General features: G+C 52.7%; 2 protein-coding genes and 1 long non-coding RNA gene across 6 annotated transcripts in view; 2 read left to right on the forward strand and 1 right to left on the reverse strand.

Annotated features, from left to right (window-relative positions):
* Positions 1–1411, forward strand: part of CORO2B (coronin 2B) — a 36066-nt gene extending 34655 nt beyond the window's left edge. Inside the window, 1 exon segment of the mRNA XM_050309543.1 lies at positions 116–1411. Coding sequence (XP_050165500.1) covers positions 116–247 — 132 coding nt within the window. The 3' untranslated portion in view covers positions 248–1411.
* A 2980-nt stretch (positions 1412–4391) lies between these two features.
* On the reverse strand, positions 4392–21736 carry ANP32A (acidic nuclear phosphoprotein 32 family member A). Of its 2 annotated transcripts, none has more exons than XM_050309563.1 (8): positions 21553–21736; positions 10508–10657; positions 10273–10395; positions 8921–9119; positions 8613–8699; positions 7046–7143; positions 6059–6119; positions 4392–5906 (listed from the first exon to the last, which is right to left on the reverse strand). In XM_050309563.1, exons 1-8 carry the CDS (start codon positions 21604–21606, stop codon positions 5845–5847), a joined length of 834 nt encoding a protein of 277 aa, XP_050165520.1. In that variant the 5' UTR covers positions 21607–21736; the 3' UTR covers positions 4392–5844. The 2 variants fall into 2 exon arrangements, with proteins under 2 accessions (XP_050165520.1, XP_050165519.1); XM_050309562.1 differs by having other exon boundaries at positions 8613–8711; positions 21553–21721.
* Positions 21737–21926: 190 nt separating this feature from the next.
* Positions 21927–24024, forward strand: LOC126636860 (uncharacterized). 3 transcript variants are annotated; one of them, XR_007628146.1, is made up of 4 exons: positions 21927–22089; positions 22878–23015; positions 23216–23337; positions 23613–24024. It is a non-coding gene; the product is annotated as an uncharacterized LOC126636860 (long non-coding RNA). The 3 variants fall into 3 exon arrangements; XR_007628148.1 differs by having other exon boundaries at positions 23221–23337; XR_007628147.1 differs by lacking the exon at positions 21927–22089 and adding an exon at positions 22399–22416.
* The last annotated feature ends 3496 nt before the right edge of the window (positions 24025–27520 follow it).

Consider the following 27520-nt stretch of genomic DNA (forward strand, 5'->3'; position numbering starts at 1 on the left):
CAGAATCATCTGGACTGGGGCGCAGTCCCAGCACAGCTCCGGGGCTGGGAGGAGGGTGACGTGGACGTTGTGCTCCCTGCAGCTCCATCCCTCCCTCTCCCTCCTTGCCTTGCAGCTCCTCCGGGTGTTTTTCCGGCAGCAGGACGAGATCCGGCGGCTGAAGGACGAGCTGTCCCAGAAGGACATTCGGATCCGGCAGCTCCAGCTGGAACTAAAGAACTTACGGAACAGCCCGAAGAACAATTAACTCCCAGGGACGTTTTCTAAATAAACTCTCCGTTGTTTCTACTCGCTCTTTAATTTTATTGTCCCCACTCACCCAGCCACGAGCCAGGAGCCCGCCGAGGTCCCAGCGCCGATGGATCCGCGTGTGCCCGGCACTAATCCCGCTCTAACGCTGCCTCCCAGGGGCCCGCGCTCCCCGTGAGTAGGAGCCGTGTGCCCCCCGCCCCCGGGACGAGCCGGATTCCCGGGAAAGCTGACGCTTCCTTGCTATTAATTTCTTTTCCTATGCAAAAAACGTGACGGCGGGGGCAGAACTGGGAGGGAGGGGTGGGGAGAAGGGCTGGATCACCCAGGCTGGGTCTGTGGGGGGAGGCTGGGAGCCCTCCCGGGGTGGGAAGCCCAGGATCCATCCCACGGTGGGAGCCCAGGACTCTTCCCATGGCGAGAGCCTGTGATCCTTTCCCATGGTGGGAATCCGGGATCCATCCCGCAGTTGGAGCCAGGGACCCCTTCCCACAGTGGGAGCCCAGGATCCCTCCCCTGGCACGGCCAGGCAGGCTCTGGCACGGGCAGGATTTGGCAGGAGCAGCCTGTGAGTGTCCCAGGGTGCAGCCCGGGAAGGGAGCGGCTCCACATGCACCAGTATCCTTTAAAATAACAAAAAGCCAGGCTGGGTTTCCTACCTGGAGAGGGAATTTTGCTCCTTCCACCTCTGCCAGGAGGGATTTTCCCCTCCTCCTGTCTGCTGGGACACTGCCAGTGCCACGGGGAGGGGGAAGGATGTCCCTGGGATGGTCCTGGGAAGGATGTCACGGTGCTGCCATAGGGATGGACCCTGTGGGATGGATCCCAAGGGATGGACTCTGTGGGATGGATCCCAAGGGATGGACCCTGTGGGATGGACCCTGCGGGTGTCGGTGGGTTCAGCACGTTGTACAATCACAGGTTTGATGGATTGGACCTGTAGCACAGACAGGGAACGACACCAAATACTGCTGGAATTCCTGGCTCTCCCCACTTTCACTGGCTCCGAGCTGCTGAGCTGCCTGGCATCCCCAGGGCAGGGCTGTCCCTCTGTCCCCGGCGTGTCCCGCTGCCCTCGTCGCGTCCCACGTGCTGTCAGTGCCCGTTACTATTTATGCTCCCACGGAATAGTGCTGGAATAAACTGTTTTCAGGATACCACAGCCTTGGTCACTCCTGTCTTTCCTCACCCAGGGGCTGTGTGGGAGTGCTGGGCCCCCACCCGAGGGCGTGGGGGGACCCCCAGGGGCATTTCTGGGTGTGCATGAAGGTGTCTGGGGGGGCAGGGGGTGGCTGGAGGGGGGAAACAGCCAAAGATGAATCCTGGAATGGTTTGGGGTGGAAGGGACCTTAAAAATCATCCATTTCCACTCCCTGCCACGGGCAGGGACACCTCCCACCAGCCCAGGTTGCTCCAAGTTCATCCAGCCTGGCCTTGGACGCTTCCAGGGATCCAGGGGCAGCCACAGCTTCTCTGGGCAACCTGTGCCAAGGCCTGCCCACCATCCCAGGAACAATTCCTTCCCAGTATCCCAGCTAAACCTACTCCCTTCCAGCTTTAACCCCCCCACTAAAATTCCATCCCCAGCTTTTACAAACCTCCTGTTTGTGACTGACCCCAAATTCCCAGGTCAAAATGCCTCTGTCAGGAGTGAGCAAGAAGGTGCTGTGAGGGCCGCTGAGATGGAAATGGAGGCTTTTAAGCTTTATTTCCCATTTTTCCTGCTGTTGAGGGATGTGTTATCCCTGGATGCCAGGACTGGAGCTCCTGGGTTTATCCTGCCCCACTCGTGGCTGCTCCGTGTGAGGTTGTCCACGTCCCGTGGCCTCTGAGGGGACCTGCTGCTTTAAATCACCCCTTGGAAGGGCAGAGCCAGTGTTTTTCCTTGGACTCCTGCGAAGTGAGCCCAACTACAGCTGCGGGTGGGGATGATTAACGAGCTAATTAACATATCTGCAAAGCTCAGCACGAACCCGGCCGCGCCTCCTCAGGAGGCTGGCGCAGGGTGTGACCCCGTGGGGTGGCTCCGGGTGGGCTCTGGGGAGGGGATCCCTTTGCAAAGGCTGCTCGGGGGGGCTCCCGAAATGTTTGGGATGCGCCAACAATCTCCAGCCGGAGCCGTGGCTGTGCAATTCCCAGGAAAAGCCCTCCCCCGGGATCGCGCTGCTCCTCCTGCACCTCCCCCTGTCGGTTCAGCTCCAGCTTTTCCCTCTGCACCAGCTGGGCTGTTGAAAGCAGGAATTCCCGGTTTGGGGAGGACACGGAGCTGTGTCACCCGCTGGAGGGACGGGATGTCATCCAGAGGGACCTGGATGGGCTGGAGAGCTGGGGGGGGCTCACCTGGAGATCCAGGGACACCTGAGAGCCCCTTCCAGGGCCTGAAGGGGCTCCTGGAGAGCTGGAGAGGGACTGGGGACAAGGCATGGAGGGACAGGACACAGGGAATGGCTTCCCACTGCCAGAGGGCAGGGACAGATGGGATACACGTGATTTTTTAGCTGCTTCTGGGTACTTTGCAGGGTTTTCCCTGTGTCTAAATCACACCTAGGAATCCATAACCTCCCAGCTCTCCTCCTGCCATGCCATTCCTGCCCTCTCCGTGCTCCTGCAGTGTCCACTGATCCCGTGCATTCCCAGACCCCTCCAGGACTTTATCCAGCCCCGTAATCCCCATTTACCGCAGCATTTCCCAAGCTGGCCCCGACCAAGGCTGAGCTCTCCCTGTTCCCATCCTGCTGCTGCATCAGCCCTCTGACACCCCCAGGGATAACAGGATTGATGGAAAAAGGCTCAGAGCCCTCAGCTGTCCCTTCCCTTCCCAACAGGCCCGTGGGGTGATGCCTTTCCCCCTGTTTTTCCCTTCCCTGGTAATGCCACCCCTCCCTGCTCATCCTTATCATCCTGACCTACTTTCTGCTTCCTGGAGGTTTTGCTTTGTCTGAGGCTCCTCAGCTGCAGGATTATTGTTAATTCCCGCTTTTCCAGCGTTGGGAGAGGCCCTATTTAAACGAAAACGAAAATTAAAACTGAAATTAAAATAAAAATACTCCCCAGAACTTACAGATGGAGGTACAAGGTCTGGGTCTGGAAATCAGGAATTAAGTAAGTGCTGTGGAGTTTCATTAACTGGGAGTTTCCCATCAGTTTTCTGAGGATGCTGCTGGTCCCTCCTTTTCCTGATTTCCCTAAAATCAAAGGGTGCTTTGTCCTGACAGAGATTGGCCCCTGTGGGGTTCAGCTCAGTGACTCTCCCTTGGGAGAAAGGCAAGAAATGACTGGGAATGTTTGACAAATTTGGTGTATTTTTAGGAATTTTGCATTGCTGCCTTTTGAACTGAAGTGAGATCCCCAGAATGCAACTCTCCCATCCCCAGAAAGGGCCTTTTCCAGCCCCAGAATCCAACTTTTCCATTCCTTCCCAGAGGCTTTCGAACACCCCAAGGGGAAGTTGATGCTCAAACAGAGCTGAAGCTCCCCCAGGACTTGTGCAGTGGATGGATCCTTCTCTGGGAATCCTGGAGCTCCCTGAGAGCTGGAGAGGGACTGGGAAAAGGACCTGGAGAGGGACTGGGAAAAGGACCTGGAGTGCCAGGAAAAGGGGGAACAGCTTCCCACTGACAGAGGGATTTGCTGAGATCTGTCACTTCCCACCTCCAACAGAAAGGCCTTTTTTTTTTCCCCAAAAAAGATCCAACTAAGAAGAAACAGAGGATTTTCCAGAGCTTCTCCAGCTCCTGCAGGGCACAGGAACGGGATTGGGAGCATCCAGAACGTGCTGCTCATTCCATAAATTCACCTTTAAGCCCCAGCTCGCTGCAGAGACAGGAAAAGCTGGAAACTCCTGGCACAGGGAGCCCTTCCCTGGACGCTCCCAAAGCAGCTTCCCCTGGGCTGCAGGAACCAGGAATTCTTTCTTCCAGGCCTGGATAAACAGGGAGAGGATTAAACAGCACACAGGATCATGTTTTGCTGGAATAATCCCACTGCTGCCACCAGGACCCCACATTCCAGAGGGAAAATGGCCCCAACTTCTCCCCTGGGTTCATCCAAGCACAGCCTGTTTATGGAGCAAAAGGTCTTCTGAAAATTTCTCAGGGAATTTCCCAGCCTGGCTTGTTGGACTCAAATAAGCCACAGGAAAATTGTATAAAAAGATTTATTGAAATTCATCAATGACAAACAGACATAAAACTCAAAGTTTGGCTCTTCTGGGAAAAAAAAAAAAGAAAAAACCAAAACAAACAAAAAAGAAAACCAAAAAGAAAAAAAAACCTGTTGCAAATGTATTTATACAGATGAAATATTGACTAGGAAATACAAGTCACTTCTAAAGCTATTTTTAAAGAGGGATATGAAAGTAAAACTGTACATTCACTAGGCATTTTCAGTCATTTTACTGACTTCCACTAGGTAAGAAAATACAATTTTAATTAGTATCTCGTGCTTGAGTGTATGAAAAGAAACCTCCTACCCTACATGCTGAACTGCCTCCTGGATTTAGGGGTGTAAAAAGTCTTTTTTTTTTCCAAGTATAGAGCACAAGTGGAAGTAGTTTCTCATCACTTAAAATCGACTCTATTGGTGTTATATATTACAGACCAAAATAGTACACACCTTATTTAAAAGGGTTGGAACATTTTGTTTTATTACAACTGTCAAATTCATCTCACTAGTAACTCAGGAATTAGGAACACTTTTTATATATATTTATATATATATTTAAATGCCTGCCATTTTCAGTGTCTTGGCTGCACCTCAGCCAAAAAAAAAAAAACAAACCCCAAAACAAAACAAAACTCCCCCCTCCCCTCCAAAAAGAAATTTAAAAACAAATGGAAAAAGGAAAAACACACAACACACAGGGCAGGGATTGCAAATTCACCCCACAAAGCAGATCCAAAGGAACACCCCAAAAGAAAAACAAGCCCAACAAAAAACATTTGGTCACTATTTACAGAGAAAAAAAAAAAAAAAGAAAAAAATTAAAAGCCAAAGGAGCTCCAAAAGCAGGAAGAAGTGGCTGAAAATGGCAGTCATTCCCAGGGGGAAAGGAAAAGCACGGAGCAAGATGCCATTCTCACCCTGTTGCTGTGGAGGGATGGTGCTCTGCCTCAAATCCCAGCAGCATCCCCCAAAAAAATGCTTGTTGGGTGTTTTATTTTAGTGACTGGGAAGGTCCCTCCATCCACCACCCTGTCCAAGTCTGCCATTTGGGGCATCAGCCCACCCTGGGCTGCAGCTTTTGGATCCTTATTTTCCTTCTGGGATGGCAAAGTATCCACTCCAAGAATAAGAAACAAATTACCACTTGGTTTATACTCACTATTGCAGTTACAGGGACTAAAGGAAGGGATTAAAAAGAAAGAAATTTCCAATGAATAGGAGGAGGAGTGGCAGTAAAAATAGTATTTTATTCCCTTGCCCACCCAGTCTCTGCTTCTCCCTCTCGTTCCCACAGCAACATTACAATCAGAAAAAAAAAAAAAAACAAAATAAAAGAAAAAAAAAAGGGGGGGGTTGGGGGTGTGGGGAGGGGAAATACAGGGTAAAAACAGTCAAATCACAATAGGAAAATTTCAAAATAGGTTCTTCAGTTTAGTCGTCCTCGTCCCCTTCGTCTTCAGGCTCTCGTTTCCTCTTCTGTCCCTGTTCCTCCTCTGGAAAACCAGAAGAGCCCCAGTTACCCCAGTGCTGCTGAGCAGCAGGAGCAGGAGCAGGACACCCCCACACCCAGCCCTGCTCCCTGCAAACCCCCCCTGCCAGCCCCAAAATTGGCATTTGGTGTGCAGGGGAAGGGTTGGGGCCGTACCGGGCTCCTCCTCGTCCTCGTCGTCGTCCACCTCGCCGTCGTTGTAGCCTTCCTCGTCCTCCTGGGGGTCAGGACAGCAGGCAGGGTCAGAGGGGGGCAGGGCAGCAGTGTGGACAGTTTGGCAATTTAACAGTGGTCAGAGTTCACAGATTGACAACAGAACTCCAACGGAATTTCACAACGGAGGGAAAACCCGAGAAAGGAATCACTTCCCTCACACTTATAAAGGGAGGGGGGTGTATGGAATTACTGGGGTTTGGGAGGGAATAACTGGGGTTGGGATGGAGTAATTGGGGTTTGGGAGGGAATAAATGGGGTTGGGAGGGAATAACTGGGGTTGGGAGGGAATAACGGGGTTTGGGATGGACTAACTGGGGTTTGGGAGGGAACAGAGTTTGGGAAGGAAAAACTGAGGTTGGGAGGGAATAACTGGGGGTTGGGAGGGAATAACTGGGGGTTGGGAGGGAATAAATGGGGTTGGGATGGAATAAATGGGGTTGGGAGGGAATAAATGGGGTTGGGATGGAATAAATGGGGTTGGGATGGAATAAATGGGGTTGGGATGGAATAAATGGGGTTGGGATGGAATAAATGGGGTTGGGATGGAATAAATGGGGTTGGGATGGAATAAATGGGGTTGGGAGGGAATAAATGGGGTTGGGAGGGAATAACTGGGGTTGGGGAGGTGCTCCAGGGGCAGAGTTAAACCCTGGACACATCCAGAGCCTGAGGAGCTGCTTTTAGGAGGCTGATGAACCCTTCAGGAGTGGCAGGTGAGGATTTAAGGCTGGGGCACAGGCAAGAACCTCCCACAACCCCACTTTAGCCCCATCCCAGATTTCTGCTGACAGCAAAGGCCTGTCCAGCACCAAGGAACATTCCTGGGAAGAGCCTTAACAGAGTGGGGAACTGAAAGCCCTAAAGATTTTCAGTATTTGGGGCATTTCTCGCCCAGCTGCTCCCAGCTGGAGCAAGTCCAATCCTCACCTCCTCTTCTCCACTCACATCCTCCTCTTCTCCTTCCTCCTCTTCCTCCTCATCTTCTTCATCTTCTACTACCTGAGCGTCGTCATCGTACTCCTCCTCTGCACAAACACAACGAACCCTCAGACACTTCAAGCTGAGTTTTTAGGACGTTGCTGCCCCAGCTCTGCCCTCCTGGGTGCACCAGGAGCCCACTGGGAGCGTTCCCTGGGGCCAGCACAGCATTTCAGAGAGCTGTGCAGCTGCCCCCCTGCTCTGGGGCTGCTCAGTCCCTCATGGAGCCTCAGGACTGGTGCAGCTCCAGCTGCTCCACTTCCCATTAATCTGCATTTCGGAGCCCTGGGACATGTCCAGCTCTCCCAGTGTCCAGCTGCTCCCAGCAGGGCAGAGCAGGACTTCACCCCCATGAGCTGGGAACCCTCCCCAGGGCCCCCCCCGTGCCTTGACACCCCCCCAGTGACACAAAGGGGTCACCCCCATCCACTGAGGGGGTTTCAGCCCCTTTCCAAGGGGAGAGGGATCAAATGCAGCTGCCCCACGTGCTCCAGCCCAGAGTGTTTTCCCTGCTGCAGGATGGGAGCTTTTCCATGCATTTGTGTGGAAGCAGGCACTGCCAGGCCCTCTCAGAGCTCCCACTCAGCACTGAGGGAAAAGTGCAAGTGCAGCTGTTCTGCTTTTGCTGTGAGAGCTGGGTTTGGGATCCAGCACATTCCCCAGCCCCGGGGCTCATCCAGCCCTGTGGCTGCTGGGGCAGCTGGCACCTCCAGCCCTGGGACCCTCCCACTCCCCTGCCTTTGAAGGTTTGTTTGGGATCCCTCATTTCCCTGCCAGAAAAGGTTGGTTGTTCCTTCATTGCTTTAACACACACTCACTCTCTCCTCTCTTCTGCCTGATCTCATTTTGTCCTCATGGAGCAGCCTCAGCTCCTGAATTCCTGCTGTTTTCCAGTTTCTCACCCTGCCCTTCTCCATCTGGATCCACACAGCTGCACATCACCCTTCTCACCCATTTCTGCCCCACATCCTCATCCCTGGGTGCTCTGTTCCCTGAACCCTTTCAGTGCCTTCCTTCTCCCCCCCTTCACTCCCACCTTTCACCAGGGATAAAATCCACAGAACCACGAGATGTGCTGAGCTGGGAGGGACCCACAAGGACCATCCAGTCCAACCCTTATCCCTGCACAGGCCCAGCCCCAAGAGTCACCCCCTGTGCCCCAGAGGATCATCCAAACCCTCCTGCAGCTCTGGCAGCCTTGGGGCTGTGCCCACTGCCCTGGGGAGCCTGTTCAGTGCCAACCACCCTCTGGGGGAAGAACCTTGCCCTGAGATCCACCCTGAGCCTGCCCTGACACAGCTCCAGCCATTCCCTGGGGGCTGTCCCTGTCCCACAGGGCTCAGAGCCTGTCCCTGTCCCACAGGGCTCAGAGCCTGCCCTGTGAGGACGTGGCTCTCCCAGGCCCTGCCCATCCCCTCTCCCCTCATTCCTTGGAGGACACTGAGCTGCAGGAGCTGCTGAGGGCCACGAGAGCTGGAAGCCAACCCTCCCAGGCAGCCCCCCCACCCCCACCTACCATCCTCATCCTCCTCCTCGTCGTCCAGCCCCTCCACGTAGCCCTCGGCGTCCGAGTCCGGCGCCTCTTTGTCGTCGCGATCTTTCACTAGGGACAAGACTGAGAAAGTTGCTCTTTCAGGCCCTGCCCATCTCCTCTCCCCTCGCTCCTCTGAGGACACTGAGACACTTCTCCTTTACACCAAGCCAGGAAGGAGCTGCTGAGAACACCCTTCTCTTGCCACCAAGTCAGAGCTGGAAGCAAAAGGCACCGAGGCAGCACGTTGGGTCCGTGACCCTCGGGGCCAGCGGGCAGCGCCCTGCACGTACCATCCTCGTCCTCCTCCTCGTCGTCCAGGCCCTCCACGTAGCCCTCGGCGTCCGAGTCGGGCGCCTCCTTGTCGTCCCGGTCGTAGCCATCGAGGTATGTGAGCTGGGGCAGGAGCTTGAACACGTTTTCTCTGTAGTCGTTCAGGTTGGTGACCTCGCAGTTGAACAGGTCTAAGCTCTTCAGGTTTTCTAACTTTTTCTGCGGAGACAGGGAGGTGTCTCAGCTCTGGGGTCGTATCAATGCCCCACAGAGCGGTGGGAGCCGCAGGGAATGTGCTCGAGGGATTCCCGTGGGCAAAGGGGGTGTTTTGGGGTGTTATTTTGGGATATTTGGGGCATTTCTCTTCTGGATTGGTGTGGGATGAGATCTGTGGGGTCTGGGAGGGGTGAAGGGTCTGCCCTGAGTTCAGCAGCTCACAAAAGTTTGGGAAGAGGTGATGGTGCTGTGAGGGACCACAGGGAATAAATAATATCCAGTCACTTATCCCAAAAGCTCCAGAGCCGGTCAAGTGTATTGAAACTATTTCAGATGGAAGCAGAAACAGAGTATTTGGGCACAAGAACTTTGCTAAGAGACATTTAAAATATTTGAATGATTTTACCTCAGCCTTTGGAAAATGAGAAAGGTGTAGAAAGGGGACAGGAATTAATTCCTGGGGCTTCTGGTTGGGTTTGTTTTGGGAGGTGATCTGCACTGCCCACAGCACTTCATAATGCTAATGATAAAAGCACAAGAGTTGGGGGTTTGTATCAACCCTTATTAAATATTTCTGTCAAGTCTTATGACCCATCTCCCTCCTGCAGTTTAGTGTGGGGAGCAACAGTGACACCAGGGAAACAATGAGCCTGAAACTGGGAGAACTGGGACAACTGGGAGCAGTTCCAGTCCTCGGAGTTCACCGGCTCTGCCCTTCCCTTCTGCTGAGGGGAAGGAGATCCACGATGGAAGCGCTCCTGGAGCCGTTTTAAGGAAGTGCTGTGTCTGCAGGGCAGATCCACAGCCCCTGGAGTCCTGGGAGCTGCGGCATTCCCGGGATTCCCGCAGGGGGGGGAGCCCGGCCCGGCCCCGCAGCCACTAGAGGGACCCAGCGGCTCACCGGGAACAGGGAGAGGGACCGGGATACGGGCCTGGATCCGGGACAGGGGGATGGCTTCCCACTGCCACAGGGCAGCGTTAGCTGGGAGCCCGGAAAACAATCCTGCATGGAATTCCCAGGGAAGCTGAGGCTGCCCCAGCCCTGGCAGTGTCCGAGGCCAGGCTGGAGTGCCCTGGTGTGTGGGAAGTGTCCCTGCCCCTTCCCCCCAAATCCCAGCAGGATCCCCCCGACCCCCAGGGGGTCACCCCCACTCACCAGAGGTTCTATTGTACCGAGATCTTTAATTTTGTTGCCGCTTAGATTTAGATGTGTGAGGTTTGGACACTTTTCCGCCAACACTTCCAGGCCTCCTGAGATTCTGTTGTCGCTCAGCTCGAGCTGAAAGGCACAGAAACCCCTCGAGCTTTGAGTGCAAACACAAACCCTGGAGCAGCTCAGCTCTGCTTTTACCCCACTGGACACACCGGGGGAAAGGGAGGTTTGGAGTTACCTTCTTAAGTTTGTTTAACTTTGGTAAGTTTGCGACTGAGGTTAAGCCTACGTTGATTGTACTTAAGAATTCCAGCTCCTCAAACTCATCTGTGAGGCCCTCGATTTTGCCCTCGTACGACCTGCAGTTGTCAAGAACGAGTTCTTTAACCTGGGGAGGGAAGAGAGGGCACAGATCAGGCGAAAATTCAAGGGATTCTGGATAGTTTCAGTGTCTGATCCCTCCTTTTGCCGGTCTGGACAGCAGGATTTGGGTTTGCTGCCTGTCTTTGCAAACAACACCAACAGTTCAAAACATGCTCTTTTTTAAATTAAATAATAATTTAAGTAACTGATTCTCTATATAAATATAGAATAAATAACTCATTTAAATCACGTTATTAAATTATATTCTAGATTAATGCTGGCTGAACCCTTTCGCTCGTGACGAGCAGCAGCATCTTCAACGAATACAAGAATTCTAAAAACCCGTGAAACCGAGTGAAAAGCATCCTAAAACTATGAAACCAAACCATCCATTTTTAAACTAACAACTCTGACACTCCACACAATTCGTGGGCTACCACAAGAGCAGTTAAATAGTTGTTAAAATAACTTCTGCCCAAGCCTGGTGTGCTCAGACACCCCCAAGAGCAGGTCCTGGGGATCCCAAACCAGGTGCTGTTTGATCCTCCTCTCCAGGGCAGCTCGATGGGGTATTTTGGGCAAGATCTCCACGGAGGGAGCTCCTCTGCTGGCGAACAAAGGGACGTGCTGGGGGCTGTGGGAAGGGGAGGCTCCACGAGTGGCACTGTCCCCTTATCTCCCCCACCCCGGTGCAGCAGGGGGAGGTGGAGATAAAGTCCCCGAGGGTGGGGAGAATGTCCCCAAGGGTCTGGGAGCTCCAGAGCCGCCCAACAAGCCCACAGGGTGTTACAGCCCAGGCTTTGGGTGTTGTTTTTAAACAGGTTTTTTTTTTCCTGGTGTTCTCATCAAGTGGCCCAACAGCAGGGATGTAAATGAGCCGCTAAATACAGCCCAGCCCAGCCCAAAGTGCTCCTTTGTTACCCAAACCGCCCCTTTTCACCCCAAACCTCCCAGGATTCACATCCAGGAGGAACAGCCTTGTCCACACCCCCAGAGGATTTACAGGGCAGAAACAACTCCCAGCAGATTCCCTGGAAAAGCCCATCCTCGTGCAGGGTTTGTTTCCAGGTGGGAAAGAGACAGGAGGCAACTGCTGAGCTGACACCGAGCACGGTTAACATGCAAATATTGGATTTCCTCCATTTTTATTCCTGCAATCCCCCTGCCCAGGGAAGAATCTGATGGAGTTTTCCAGCTCCAAATAACATCCCTAGATTTCTAATTAAATCCCAGGCACTGAAGTCAACAGGGAAGGGAGCCCAGAGCAACACAGAGCACAAGTGATTCATTGAGAGGAGGAGGAGCAGTGTGAGACAGGAAAGGCTTTTTCCAAGGCTCCACGGTTTTCCTAGAGGAATTCTGACAGGGAATGGCTCCACCAAAGCCCTCCAGAAGAATGTGAGGGTGGGGAGAAGAAACCCAAGATCAAGTCCACGCTCCTGATCCCACACATGACTCTGGAAAAAAAATAAAAAAAAGAAAAAAGAGCCCCCAAACTCCCCAAATAAGCTACAAAACTCCAAAGCTCTCATTGGTCTGAAATTGTAAAGCCATTTGCAAGGCAACTTTTTATCTTTTCACTCAACAGCATCTTTTTACTCAACAGTATTTGGGTATCAGGAGCCTCCAGTGAGATCAGTCTGGGGACAGACGGAGTCTCCTCACTCATCTGCTCCACACACCCCCCGAGTTCTCGCCAAAAAGAAAGGGGAAAAGTCAAACAAAGCTGCCTTTGCCCCTATCTGGGTCCCTGGAGGGTCCTGCCTGCTCCTTTATCTCCCCTGGCCAGGGAGGAGGCCCATCCAGCACCCAGGGACTCCTCCTGGAGCTGTTCTCCAGCCCGGGAAGCTCCTGCACCAGGCGGGTTTTGCCTCTCCCTCTTTGCAAGGAAGGTCGTGGGAATGTGGGAGGGGGAGGGAAGGAGGGAGGGGAAAGGCAAAAGGAAGGGGGTTGAGAGCACCCAAACCTCACTGGGAGAGAGAAACAGCCCCTGCCCTCACCCGGGGAGGTGGGACATCCACCCCTCCATCCATCCATCCCTCCCCAAGGATGGAGAAGAGGCAAACAGGGAACTGGACCGAGTTTCCTCCCGAGTAGAGAGGAAATCTGAGGGAGAGGGGGAAGAAGCCATGGATGCAGCAGGAAAACCTGTAATATGATGGAAGATGAGCCATCTTCTGCTCCCACTGAACACAACAGAAACACTGGAATCTACTCCTTGTTTGTGTTTCAGAAGTCTTTGTGATGTTAAGGAAAATTCCAGCTCCTGAATCACTCTCCAAATATCTGCACTTCCCTGAGAACACACAGCAAGGCTACAACTGTCACATCTCGTCCCTCACAGAACAAATGTGACACAAGTGAGTCCTGCAGAACACCTGGACGAGGGGAGGGGGATCCCACTGAGATCCCTGCACTGCTGTGGATGGCCGGGAAGCACTGGGGGGATGAGCTGAACCCAACTGGGGTGGAGTGTCCTCAGGAAATTCAGCTGCACCAAAGACAAGGAAACCCAACAGGCAGAGGTTGTGTATCCTTAACCCCATCACTGCCCCACAGAGCAGGACTGGAGTCACCACTAACAGGACATGAACCACAGGACCTGCCCTTATCATCCCAAAAAATTGCTACCCCTGGGAAACACTGGGAAAGCGACACCCCACAGGCACCCAACCACCAGTACCACCACAGCACCTACTGGGACAGCCTGGGAGGCACCTCTAGAACATCCCCAGCGTGGACTGGATCCACGAGCAAGATTTGGGTTGGGATGTCACACTTGGTGCAGCTTCAACTGCCCCGTGTTCCTCACCCGGCCTGTCCTGCCTTGTCCTTTGGGCTGGCCCTGTCCTGTCCCTGTCCCCTGCTCCAGCAGGCACTTCCTGGGTGCTCTGCTGGGATCAGCCCTCGGCTTTCCCGCAGGTGAGGAGATTCCTGCTTCTCCCCCAGCTCCCCAGAGTGGCCATCCCAGCCTGTATTCCTGGCAGTGCCAGGTGCCTGCAGCACACACCACTCCATCCTGCTGGGTGTCAGCATGGCTGCAGCTCCTCAGGACTGCCCTGCCATCCATCCACCCTGCTGGCTGATAACCAGGGCTCTTATCTGCTCCCTGCACTCCGCTGTGTCCCAAAGGCACAGCCCAGACCCTTCCCAGGGCTCCAAAATGAGCTGCACAGCCAGGGGGGAGCAGGGACTGCATTCCATGCAATTCCTCCCAGCTGGCACCTGGGACTCGCTCCCTGTGCAGGTGCCTGGCAGACAGACCCTCCCTCTCTCCCTCATCAACACAGGCACAGCCATGGAGTCATCATGGTTGGAAAAGCCCTCCCAGCCCATGGATCCCCCTGTGCCCATCCCCACCTTGTCCCCAGCCCAGAGCTCTGAGTGCCACTCCAGACCTTCCCTGGACACCTCCAGGGCTGGGCACTCCAAACCTCCCTGGGCAGCCCCTGCCAAGGCCTGGCCACCCTTTCCATGAGAAATTCCTGATGTCCAACCTGCCCCTCCCCTGGCACAGCTGGGGGCCGTTCCCTCTCCTCCTGTCCCTGTTCCCTGGGAGCAGAGCCCAACCCTTCTGGATCCCCCTCCTGTCAGGGAGTTGCAGAGCCAGAAGGTCCCCCCTGAGCCTCCTTTTCTCCAGGACAAAAGAGCCCAAAGGGCAAAGTCTCCACTTCAGAAAACCCACAACCCACAGGCAGGAGATCCCAGAATTAGGCCCAAGTCCCCAAATCCTGGTCTGTGGTTAAAGGCTTAGCAAGGTGACAGGAGGACACAGTTGGGAATATAATTTTCCAAGATAAAAGGCAAATTTACAAGCACAAACACCAGGAACAGCAAAAGCTCCAAGAGCTCATCTCCATCACAATGCAGCAGATGCTCTGAAGTGTCCCTTGCACGTGGAACCCCAGGACAGAACATCCCACTTTGGGGTATTTTTATCAAGAAAGGCAGGTGAAGACCAACCAAATGATCCAGGGGGGCACTGGGAGAGTCCTTCACACCTCTTAACCCCATGGAAACCTTCTCTGGAAGTGCGAAGAGCAGTGGAAAGAAGGGAAGCGAAGCCCAAATGATTTCTGAAAGCAGAGCCAGTTGTCCCCTCTCACACAAACACTCCTGCAGATGCTGGGGTGGTGTCTCTGGGATTCTGTTGTCTCCCAGTCCTGGCCTGTCCACACAAAGCCCTGCGTGTCTCCACAGTGAGGAATGACCATCGCTGGCTGCCGTCACCAGGCTCCAAGGGCTGTGTCCTGCTGGATCCTGGATGATATTCCAGGTCTGTTCTCAGCCAGGTTGGGAGCTGGAGCAGAAATGGTCTCCTCAGGATTTAGGAAGGAATTCTTCCCTGTGAGGGTGGGGAGGGATTGGAATGGAATTCCCAGAGAAGCTGTGGCTGCCCCTCGATCCCTGGAAGTGTCCAAGGCCAGGTTGGATGGGGCTTGGAGCACCCTGGGCTGGTGGAAGGTGTCCTTGCCCATGGTAGGGTTAGCACTGGATGAGCTTTAAGGTCCTTTCCAGCCAAAGTCATTCCATGATCCCATGGCAATGCCCAAATCCTGCAGGAGCCCACTCTTCACGCCCTGCTCCATGGTGATGGTGAGGACACGATGTTCTCCACGCTCCTAATGGAAGCTTCCCCCAGAATTCCCACTGGATGTTATTCCAACGGAATGTTGCATGAATTTCCCATTCAGATCCCATCTGGAATGTCACCAGGCCAGCAAATGCTTGGATGAAGGGCCTACTGAAAGCCTTGGGCTGGGAGCTGCTCTGGACGCTCAAAGACAGGACTCAAAGTCTGCTCCAAGATGATAAAGGGACCACCAAACATGACCAAACTCAACAACCACATTTAAAAATAACAAACAAAGATAAGCCCCCAAGTGCCATTGTCACCTGCACTCAGGACAGACCTTTAGCTGGAACCTCCCATGATCCAACCCTGGAGCAGCCTCAGGCCAGGCCAAGCTCAGCTCCTGGTGGAAAACAGCCAGGAAAGGGAAGGTGGAGTGTCCTGGCCCAAGCTGGAGCAGCTGCTGGTGGATGTGCCCAGGACCCCCCCGGAGCTGTGTGGCCCTGGCAGAGCTCTGCCCCCTCGGGCAGTGTCCCCACAGCCTGGCACGCTGCCCCGGGCACGAGGGAGCCGGGCAGGTGCCACCGCTGGCCCGCGGCCACCGGGATTCCCTTCCTCTAGAATCCTCAGCTGCTCCTTCCCAGGGGGACCAGGGGCTGCCCACAAACACTGCCAGATCCCACAGTTCCAACCCTTCCACATCCTCCTCCAGATACCACAACGAGGCACCAACCAGGGCACCAACCAGGGCACGGCTCTTCCTTATCCAAAGCACCGCACGGATCTGGATTTGGATTCATCCCTTCAGGGCTCTGCTGGAAGGATCTGAGATGGGATAGGTTGATTTAAGTCACTTGCACAACTCAAGTGGTGAGCCATGACCTGGCACAGCCCCTGCCAGCTGGATTCCATGCTCCCTGTGGGGTCCCTTCCAACCTGAGAGATCCTGGGATTCTGGGAGATCCCAGGACAGGGAGAAACGCTGCAAAAACGGCCACCTGACCCCAAGCCCAGCCCCAAACACCTCCTCAGGTCTTGGAACAGGGGCACACGAAGCCACTCCCTCAGCTGGGCTCTGTTTAGGCTCATCCCACAAAGCCTGCCCTATTCCTGGAGGATCCTGCATCACCCAAGGGAAGGGAGCAGGGGAGAGACAAAGGAACCTTCTGGTGTTTTCTTTATTTGGTTGTGGGTTTGTGCTTTGTTTTCTTTGTTTGTTTTCCTTTTAACTCAAAGCTACTCCACCTTCAGACAGAGCTCAGGAGAGAATCTGGCTCAAGGAATGAACATTTTTACCCTCTGATAATTCACATTATGCAGCATTACCCATCCAAACCAAACTGCATGTTAACCAAGGGCAGTTTTAAGGACTAATTAGGACATGGTCGATGAGTTCTTACTTGGAAAAGAGAAGCTTTTCCTGATTTTCCATGGCTTTGAAGGAAAAGTGTCCAGCCATGGACTCCAGCAGAGCACAGTGTTTACACTGTGGTGCAAAGGCAAACCAGGTTTCTTTCCTTCTTTGTGGAATTCTTTCAGAATTGTGCTTCCACAAGCTCCAGGACTGATTTTAGCAACCCCAGAAAGCCCCAGACTCCATATTTATGGGTTGTTTTGTTGGAAGGACAGCGGGGCAGGAGCAGACAGGGAAGGATTCTGTGCAGAACAAGTGGAGCAGTGTCCCAGAAATAGCTGGGAAGTGTCCATCATTCCAAAGCACAACATTCCTGCTCTCTGCTCCCACCTGGGATCTGGACGTGCTGTGGACACAGCGGGTTTGGTTCAGTGAGTGGAGCTGCTTGTCAATCCAGACCCTTCTCCCTCCCCTCCTGGCATCCCAGGAAAGTCCTGCTCCGTTCCAGGCACAGCCCCGGGATCCCAGAAACGCTGGGAATTCTGGTGTCCAAACCATCTTCCCTGATTTCAGCTCATCCAAACCCCACCCACGACAGCACCACGTGTGTTCCACACATCCAAATCCCTAATTTCCAGCTCCTCCAACACCTGCCCAGCAAGAGCAGGGAATAATCCCCAGAATGAATGAAACGGGAATGACTGATCCACATCAGCTCTCCTGGATGTAAATATTTACCAGGAATGGCTCAACACCAGCCTTCTGGGATGTAAATATTTAAGGAAGCAGCCAGGGATGCCTCTGCCACCATTCCATGGACGTTTAAAGATGTGTCATCAGTGAAGATAAAATGATCTTTTAGATACAGCAAAATAAAAAGTATTTTAAAAGCCCTCAATCCCTTTAAACATCCCAAGTGGTGTTGGGGCACACTTGGAGCAGAACAGCAGGAACTGTGTGTTATATATCCATAAATAAATACACATTTATTTGTGTAGGAGGGGTTGGAAGAAGCCTTTTTCCCCCCCTTTCCCACCATTTTTTGGCAGGACAAGAACTTATTTCTTCAGGAAATGCATTTCCTGATGGAAAACAGCACAATTCCATCAGTTAAAGCCCTTGATGGGTTTTTTTCCAAACTGGAATTTGGAGGCACACCTGAACCAGAGAAAAAAAAAAATCTGTAACTGTGGCTGCACTTCCCAAAATGTTGGTCAACAGGGAATTCTCACGAGCCATGAAGTAAATCCACCATCCCAGAAAAACAGGGAAACGGGAAGAGTCCCAAAGAACTCCTCTGCACCCACAGGCCAAGACCTAAACACAACTGAAATGGTCGTGTGTCACTTTAAACTCCTTAATGCTCTTTTAAGTGTCACGGCAAGGAACCAGCTCGAGGAAAAAAAAAAAAAAGCCTTTTTAAAATGTATTTTTCATTTAAAAGCACTCTGTAAAGATGCTTGCATGGGATTGCCCTCCAGGGTTAATATTTCCCCCAAAAAAAAGAGAAATCAGAGTGTCAGGGAGGTTTTAAAGCACCACAGAGCCAGAGCTGTGAGAAATGCTCTGAGTCCCAGTCGGTGTTTTATCCCTGTCCCAGTTCTGAGCTGATAAAGGACCAAATCCTCAGACTGAAGGGGCAGTTGTAAAGCAGAAAAGCTGAATTTTGTGCCGAGTTTTAAGCCCCACCTCCGTGTCCCACAGCCAAGAGCCTTCAAACTGACTCTGCTGGGCAATACTGGCATTTTAGTGGTGATTTAATGATGGGAATGAGGAGGAACGTCCAAAAATATGCCCAGGTGAGCACTGCTGGGGAGGAAAGTCAGGAAAAATAACCAACCTTGCTTCTGCAGGTGGTTAATTATGACAGAAAATGATATTGATAAGATAAACCAATTCTACAGCAACTGCACTACTGTGACTAATAATGTGATAAAACTGGAAATACCTGGGCAGAAAGTAGATGACCAAACTCAACTCTGGCTGTACAACACCCAGAAAATCCACATTTCAAACACCAAACCCCCTCACTTTTCACCAACACTACATCTCTAGGAAGGATGGAGGGAGAATTTAACAAATAAACAACAAAAAAACGAGACTGAGTAAGAAACATCTCCCATATCATCCACTTCAGGACATTTATAGTAGGTTTTATTAGTCAAGATGGAACTTTATGGGATTATATGACTTAACAGCCCCAAGTAACAAGCTCAGCTGCACAGGAACACACAGAATTCCATATAAAAAGTTGTTTTAGGCAGATCAAGCCATAAAATATTAAATACAGGCTCAGAAAGAAACATAACGCCCCATCAACATCCTATCATTTACCTCTGATTTACAAAAAGGCTTGATCCTTTTTAATTACAGGATATATTGAATAAAAGGCATGATTGATTTTAACAGATATTTGAGAGCAAGAGAATTCCAACCACACACACTCGGTTCTCCCAAAAAACCACGTGCACACACAGCCACAACAACAAACACATCTGTAACGACACGGAACATTCCCAAGTGGCACCTTTATCCCTGCTCGTGAAAAAACTGGAAGGATTTGGGGTCGCAGGGACAGACACGCACACCAACCTCACTGCTAAAATTTAAGTAAGGGCTGGCAGGTAAAAAGCAGCAGCGACAGGTTGAATAGTGATGATTTTCCAGCTGCCTCCTGCCCATCCCCGAGCACTCAGCTCGGAGCTCTCCGAACTTTCTTTGGCACGAGGCAAAAAACCAAAAAAAAAACTGAGAAGCTGAACAACAATCCAAGTGTGGAGGTGGAGAGAAAAAAAAAAGGAAAAGGCGATTTTATACCTGAGGAGCTTCGGCTCGTGTTTTTAAAGCGTTAAGTCTTGTGATTAAGATGGTGAATAAGCCCACAGGAGTATGGGGGGGGGAGCGCACAGGGATAGGGCGAAAAATGATTTAAAAGTTATTTTAAAAAATCATTAAAATATTAAAAATAATTTAAAAAATAATAAATTTAAAAGTCGTTTAAAATACGGCTAAAAACAGCAGAGGACCCTGAAGCCACAGACCTACCTCCCCGCAGGGCCCTGCCCAGGAAGAAGGCGGATTCCCGGCTCCCTGCCCGGGGGGGGGGGCTCCGCCGGGCTCCCCCCGCCCCACCCCCGGCGCCGACCCCGCTCCCGCCGCCTCCCGGTGCCCCGAATATTCACCCAAACGCTGGTTTTTGAAAGCTTTTTTTTTTTTTTTTACCCCGGCGCGGCCGTCCCGAGCCTCCTCCCGCCCCGCGCCCGGCGACAAAATGGCAGCGGTGGCGCTGCCCGTCATGTCGGAGGGCGCGGGGCGGCCCCGCCGCAGCGCCGCCACATCGCCTCACGAACCCCCGCGGGCCGAGCGGCGGCGGAGCGGGGAGCGGGGCTGCCTCACGGCCCCTCACGGAGGAGGAGGAGGAGGAGGAGGCGGCGAGGGAAGGCGGGGGGAGCCCAGAACATGGCGCCGCGTCCTACTTGCGGCGCTGCCCCCGCCGCCTCACGGAGCCCCCGCGCCCCCCGCGCCGCGGATGGCGGCGGGAGCCGCGGCCGCGCCGAGCCCTCCTCCCTCCCCCGCTTTCCCCGGCCGCCTCCTCCTCCTCCTCCCTCCTGCTCGCACACGGGAGTTTTTTAAACTTTAAAGCGCACGTTCCGCCGCCCCGCGCCCGCCTTTGTCCCCCGGACAGCGACCGGGCGCGTCCCGCCGCCCTGCCCCGGGCGCTGCCCGCTGAGGTACGTTCGCCTCCCGCTCGCCCCCCGCTCTCCCCCTGCCCGCGACCCTCCGAGGGGCCGCGGGGCCGGGGCTCCGGAGCCCTCCCCGGCTCCGAGAGGGGCCCGGCGGGGCGGGGGGGACGCGGGGAAGGGGCTTCCCCGGCGCGAGTTCGCGCCCCGCCTGCCCCCGAGTGGGCACCTCCCGCCCACTCTTTTGGGGTGGTTTCCCTGGTTTTCGGGTGTTTTTTTTTTTTTTTCCCTTCCCCCGTCCTTTCTTTCTCCCCCCTCCCACCTTATTTGTCTTTTTTTTTTATTTTTTTTTTTGTCCTGCCAAAGTTTTCCTCTCTTCCCCCGTTTATTCCGCCAGACGCGGAACAACAACCTGAAGTCCGGCCCCGGGGGGAAGGAAAAGGGGGGGAAAAGGGGGGAGAAAAGGAAAAACACGCACACACATCCAGCCTTTTTGTGCGTGTGTGGGGATGGAGGGGGTGGAGAGCGCGCTGATTTCTTCCAGTATTTTTATTTATTATGATTATTATTATTATTATTCAACGCTCGCGCTACCGGGGCGGCGATGCCCCCATCGCCCCGTATTAAATAAATAAATAAATAAATAAATAAAAAAGGGAGGGGAAAAAGAAAAAAAAAAAAGCAAAACCCAACCAACGCTAAGCACTGGTTTAAAATTCTTTCCTTTTATCTTCTCAGCATCTGGAGAGAGGGAGAGAGAGAGAGAAAGGGCGCGTTCATGAGGACTACAAAGTTACAAATATGGCTCCCCAGTCTCTCTTGCCTGATCACTGCAAAGAAATGAAGACGCACTTTAAACTAAACCATTCGCAACTCACTCGCAGTCCCTGTCTGCCTCTCCCTGCCCAGCACCCTGCACAAATATTTGCGAACTAAACACGCCGAGAGAGAGAGGAGCGAGCAACTTATTTTTTATTTAACGCACGGCGAGCCCCCCTCGGAGGCATCGCAGCCCGGCACGGGCAGGAGCGGCCGCGGGTCCCCCCAAAGCACCCCGGGCACCCCCAAAGCGGGCTGCACGGCCCCCTACACACACACAGGTAGGCACCTCAAGGGCAGCAGCGGCCCCGCCAACACCGACGCTACACCCTCGCTTCCCCCCACAACCCCCCCCAAAAAAAAAAAAAAAACCCACGGGATGCCTTTTTATTATTATCACCATCATCATTATTATTATTATTATGATTATTATTCCCATCACCATCATCATCATCGTTAATTTTTTTTTTTTTTTTTTTTTTGGCATTGCTTACATCTGAGGGCGTCCTGTTCCGCAGCTCTAAGTGGATCCTTTTCTTCATGTCCATGTCCGTGGCTGGCGGTGCTGGCGCAGTGACCCCTGTGCGGACCCCCCCGGTCGCGGGGCGCGGAGGGACTCGGGCTCGCCCAGCGCCGCTCGGAAGCCCGAGCGCAGCACCGCGGCGGGCACTAACCTGATAACCGCGGGGGCGGGCGCTCGGCGGGCCCGGGGCCGGACTGACGGCGCCCTCCGCCAATCGCCGCGCGCCGCCGCCGCGCCCCGGCCAATGGCGAGCGCCAGGCGCGGCGGAAGCCAATGGGGGAGCGGCGCCGGCCGGGCAGGGGGACAGCCCGGCCCCGCGCCCGGCCTCATTCCGCGCCGCTGGCCGAGGGGGACGGAGCGGCCGCGCCGGCGGCTCCGCGCGGGGAGCGCGCTGCGCCTTCTCCGCCCGCCCCGCTGCGGCCGCCCGGGGGAGGCGGCGCGGGGCGGGAGCGGCGCTAGAGCCGGAGCCGCGCCCGGGCAGGGGCGCGCAGCCAGGAGGGAGGGAAAGGTGCGGAGCGGGGAATGGCGCGGGAATGGCGCGGGCCCCGGCGGCGGGGGGCGGGCGGAGCGCTGGGGGCGGGCGGAGCGCGGGGAGGGGCGGCGGCGCCGCCGCGGCGGCTCGGAGGGAGCGGGGAGTTGGGGGGGGGAGAGGCAGCTCGGCGGGCCGGGGCCGCCCTCGGAGGGGTCCGCGCTGCCCCGGCCGTCCTAGGTGGGGTCCCCGCAGTCCCGGCCGCCCTCGAGGGAAAGCCGCGGGTGGTGCCGCTCGGGCCGGGGTTGGAGCGGCTCCCGAGGGATCGGGCCGGGAGGCGCCGGCTGTGCCCGGGAATGCCGGACGGTCGGTTCTGCCCCCAGGGAAGCGCCCTGGGGGTGTTGTGGGTGCGCCGAGGGGCAGCGGGACCTGGCAGGGGCTCGTGTTGTATCCAGCTGTGGGATGGAGAAAGGGCAGGGCCTGCGCGGCCAAGGAGGGGAATCCTTCTGTTCCTGGAGGGAAGGGACAAGAAAGACCGAGAGGGAGATTTTACGAGAGTCAGGAGTGACAGCACATGGGGGGATGGATTCTGAAATAGGGCAGGGTTTAGTTGGGATATTGGGAAGGAATTCCTGGCTGGGAGGGTGGGCAGGCCCTGGCACAGGTTGCCCAGGGATGCTGTGGCTGCCCCTGGATCCCTGGACGTGTCCAAGACCAGGTTGGAGGGGGCTTGGAGCAACCTGGGCCGGTGGAAGGTGTCTGGGATGGGATCATCTTTAAGGTCCCTTCCAACACAAACCATTCCATGATCCTGTATCCTTTCCCAGGCAGCTGCAGGGATGAGGTGCCAGCTGTGCCCTGGCAGGGCTCTCTGTGTCAGGCTCCACACCTGCTCCTCTCCACGGACCTGTGGCTGGTTTCATCAGACCCAGGGCAGCGCTCCCATCAGGTGGAGCAGAACGCAGGTACACTGTGCTTCATTCCTGGCGGGCATTCCTGCCTGTCCCTTTGTGCAGTCCCTGCAGGCTGGGGGGACTTGCTCACCTCCACCTCCCGGGGCTCAAAAAGGCAGGGCTGTAAAAATCCCTGAGAGCTGTTGGAAAGATTTGGCATTTGGTATGAAAGATGAGAATTGCTGAAAAACCCTTATTAAAATATTTTGCAGTGCAGGACAGAGATGAAACTTCATCAGTGCCTGTGGATAAACTGCCGTGAATGTGGGTGACAGCTAAGCAGGAATTCTCTTGGGAGAGTGAAAGAAAAAGGTCCAGCTGCGTCCAACTTCAGGTAAAAATTATAACTTACAGTGCAGTCCCACTGGTGTTCTGCAGCAGGGTAATATTTTAGAGATGGTTTAGGGCCTTATTATGATTTAGGAGTTGGAACCATCGAATTTTGGTTTTGGGTGTGCCACAGACAAGATATTCATTGCTCTGTGGCTCTGATTCCAACGTGAGGGAAGTTACTGCATACAGTTAATATCCTAAACCTTTACAAAGCATTTGGGACCTGAGGACGAGGGTGGATCTTATTTTAGCTCTGTTTTAAATTCTCCTTTCCAGGTGTGACCAAAGGCGGCCCCTGGGCCGAGGCTTCAGGAAGGTTTGGGCTGGAATTTGTTTTCGTGGAATGGGTGAAGATCTTTGGAAAAGAACTTTTTTATCATGGAAGCAAACTGTTTTATAAGTATGTACTCAAACAAGGAGAGTACAGACATGCTTTTCCCTTTGTTTTCTCAGAAGAGAACAGCGTTCTAATTAGTTAAAGTTGTGTAAAATGCTCCCCATACGAACTGTTGGGGTGAATTTATTCCAAGTTCAAAGTCAAAATTAAGTCTTTAAAGTTGTTGGTTGTCCCCCTGCCCTTTTCATGTGCACATTGCTGGGGAGTCTGGGAGCTAAAACTAAATGGAAGTGTGTTTGCAGGATAAACATCTGAGCACCCTATCAAACTGTAAATAAATTTTAAATAACATTTTTACAGCGTACAACTTTTCTTAACAAAACAGCTCTGGTCACTGGGCTGATCATACCTTCAGGATATCAGAAAGTCAAACTGCTTTAAAAAAACAGCTGTGATTGTGCCACTTGAATGTAAGGGTCTGGGTTTGTTCCCGTGTGCTGACACAGGGGGAGTGGGATCCCTCCTGGAATCCTCAAAGGAGTGGGGCAGGAAAAGCTGTCTGAGCCCTGCTTACTGTGGGGGGAGCTGCTCTGTGGCATCCCTGGAAGATTAAAACGTTCTCCATTTCTCTCTGGGTTTTAAAGCCGAAGTACAAAGAAGGGAACGTTGTGAGTAATCAGTTCCTGGTGGATTTTTGGACACAGTTCACATATTCCTCCAGTTTCTTCATTGCTCAGAGTAATTTGTTGTTAATTATATGAAAAGGAAGTTCTACACATGGTTTAATATTAAATTAAATATTAAAACGCTCTTTAGAGGAGCTCTTGAGGCCTGGCTGAGCCTGAGGTGGATTTTCATGTGCTGCTGTCTTATCATCTCTCAGGTCTTTCTTTCCTGATCCAGCTTTAAAACCCACTTAAATAACATTTTGGGCAATCAGTTGATTCCATCCCCAGTTTATATTTTTCTGTGGATCATTCACTTGCTTTTGTTTTTTGGATTTTTTTCCCCTGTTTGTTTTTAACAGGAATTGTTTGCTTGTTGGGTTTTTTTTTCATGGTTTTTAAACAGGAAGTTTGTTGGGTTTATTTCTTGTTTTTATTTCTTGTTTGTTTTGACCAGGAACTGTTTGGAGTTTTTTGTTGTTGTTGGCAGGAATTCTTTGAGGCTTTTTCCCCTGTTTGTTTTTGACTCCTGCAGCCCCACATTGACCTGGTTCCATCTGGAGGCTCCTGTACATTAAGACACCCATCCCCTGTGGATGGGAGAATCCTCCTGGATCCTGTGGCTGGAGAATCCCTGGAGTGCTGAGCATTTGCTGGTTGTTGTTTTGTGCCCTGATAATACCCCTTTGTGGGGTCCTGTTTGTCCCTGCTGCCTCCACACAATACATTCCTTCATCTTTGGGGCAACATCTTCCTCCTGCCCTGCTCTGGATGCAAAGCTGGGAATGGGAAAGGGAAAACTCCCTTCTTACACCCTCCCTCTCCCCCTCCTCAGCAGGGCAGGGAGATGGTCACTGAGGAGAATTTAGACCGGTGTTGATCACTGGGATCCAGGAATTCTGGACAAAACGAGCACTGGGAAATGATTCAGTTCTTTTACAACACCAGCTCATGCTCTGAGACCCTGAAAATCTTCTTTTGAGCAGCATTTCAGGTGGGAAATTGATGCTCAGCTGGGAAACTCAGACAAGAAACGAAGAAAGGGGGTTTAAAGCAAGGTGTGCAGGGAGAAGGAGCTGCTGGAAGGTTGAAAGGGGAGAAAAGGAGAGAAATAATTCTGGGATGTCTCAAAAACCAGCTTCTTTCCCCTCAGAGTGGAGTGTAAGGTGTTATTCCCCATTTTTTACTCTTTGTTAAATATGTTTTACATTTCCTACCAAGACTTGTAGTTGGTGGAGTTCGGATGTAGTTGAATGTTGCTTGTTTTGTAACAATATTCAGCATTTTTTTACTGCTTGTCCTGGCCATGATCAACTTAAAAACTTCGATAAAATCTCATTAAAGATAAAAAAGAATTTAGGGATTAGCTCAATTGCTGGATAAATCTTCAGGATAATTTGGGGAAAAATGTGTGTAAAACATAGAAGAGAAAAACACAACTTGGAAGAGAAGTGAGCAGCTGATGCAGCTTTACTGACTGGTTTGTAGGGAATCAAAATAAAAGAACTTGTTAGACCTGTGAGAGGGTGGAAAATCAGGTTTTTGGGGGTTTTTTAAGCCTGTCATAAATCTGCGAGTGTGTCAACACGGAAGGAGGAAGAGAACTTCAGAGATCCTTGCAAAACCCCTGACCAAATTCCTTAAACAAGGGGATAACCTCAGCAGAATAAACCCCAGGATCAGAGGTAGGAATGAGAAATGTCAGGTTTTGGGACAAAATCAGACAGATTCAGACAAAGTGAAAGTTAAAAATGTGTGTTGGGGTGTTTTGTCACCGAGGTGGGAAACGCAAATACGGGGAATGGTGTCAAGATTCAAGTGCAGAAAGTGAAGTTTATTGAAGGCAGCTTGCAGGACTGGCTGGGCTGTTCCTGGAGAGGACGAGGGACACTTGGGAGATGAATTAAAACGGAAATTTGGGAATTGTGTGCATGCTGGGACACAAATCCAGAGGTGTCCGGTTGGTTTTTACGGCAGCAGCTTAGAGCGACCAGGACACGATGGCAGCTTTGACTTTGGGAATCTTCCCCCAGTTCCGCTCTTTTCCAGGGAAAACCAAAGAGGTGGTTTGTCCTGGAGGGTTTTGCCCTTTGCAGGTTTGGCAGCAGAAGGGATGGGAGCTCTGGGAAGAGCTGTGAGCCCAGCGCGTGCGGCACCGGATGCGGGAGCTTCCAAGTGGGCCAGTTGAGCGCAGGAGATGGAAGTGAGGACAGTTCTTGGGCAGGGATTTCCAGAGGAATGTGATTCATGGGATAGTTCCTGGGGTAATTACGGCTGCAGCTGCTGTGGGAGCCTCTGCCAGGGCTAAAAAAGTCCCTGGTGGCCAGAGGAGCGGCGGGGAAAGGTGGGAGGAACACCCGAGTCACCTCCGGCCACTTCCAGCTCTGCAGCAGCCACGGATCCTGCTCCAGGATCCCCTGCCTTGTTCAGCCTGGGACAATCTTGGAATTGCAGGTGGGTTTGTGTTCTCTGCAAATACTGGTGAGTGGCAGGGATGGAAAGGGGCTGAGTTACTGGGGTAAATCCCTCCGACACAAACACCTTTTATCTGTACACCTCGTTCCACGGGGGTTTATTCCAGGAGTCACTTCATCCAGTCCTGTAATAAACAGGACTTTTCAACCTCTCTGGTAATCCTTTGTTTGATATTCCTAATTTTACGTCTCAATTTTCATCTATTGATATTTATTTCCAATTATGTTGAATGGAACATTTTAGATTTGATCCAAAATAGGGGAAGAGCTCTTGAAAAATCTGGGGGCTGAAGGGATAAGGAATGTTCTGCTTCCTTTTAATATACATTTCTAGTTTAAATCTTTTACTGGGAGCTGGGGGCTTGTGAAATACTGACCCCAAACTATTATTTTCTCTCACTAATAATGTGTCATCAAACCTCACTTTTTTAGCACTCAAAGGTGCAAGTTCCAGCTCTTGTTGGCTGCAGTGGATTCCCACACACTTCAATCCAGGCAAAAAGTCCTGCACCAATCCTGCTATGGGGTTAACTTCACTAGAGGAAAGCAGGGTGAAAAACTGATTATTTTAAAAAATCTAAATAATTTTTCTAGTCAATTAAAAAAAATAGTTCTAAAATGAAACCCACCGTTTCAGCAGGTTTAAAAACGAGCTCAGCTCATCCCAGAGTGTTTCTCCTCAACGACTGGGTCCTCACAGTCTCCAAA

The sequence above is a fragment of the Myiozetetes cayanensis genome, unplaced genomic scaffold, assembly GCF_022539395.1.
Source record: "Myiozetetes cayanensis isolate MyiCay16 unplaced genomic scaffold, myiCay2020 scf14, whole genome shotgun sequence".
Taxonomy (NCBI): Eukaryota; Metazoa; Chordata; class Aves; order Passeriformes; family Tyrannidae; genus Myiozetetes; species Myiozetetes cayanensis.

Excerpts from the sequence above, each read along its gene's own strand:
- ANP32A (XM_050309562.1), bottom strand. The coding sequence starts at position 21,606 with ATGGACATGAAGAAAAGGATCCACTTAGAGCTGCGGAACAGGACGCCC. Across the intron at positions 8,712-8,920 it reads CGAGGAGGAGGACGAGGATG|TCTTGTCCCTAGTGAAAGAT; the intron begins GTACGTGCAGGG and ends CAACTTTCTCAG. Across the intron at positions 7,144-8,612 it reads CGAGGAGGAGGATGAGGATG|AGGAGGAGTACGATGACGAC; the intron begins GTAGGTGGGGGT and ends GTGTTTGTGCAG.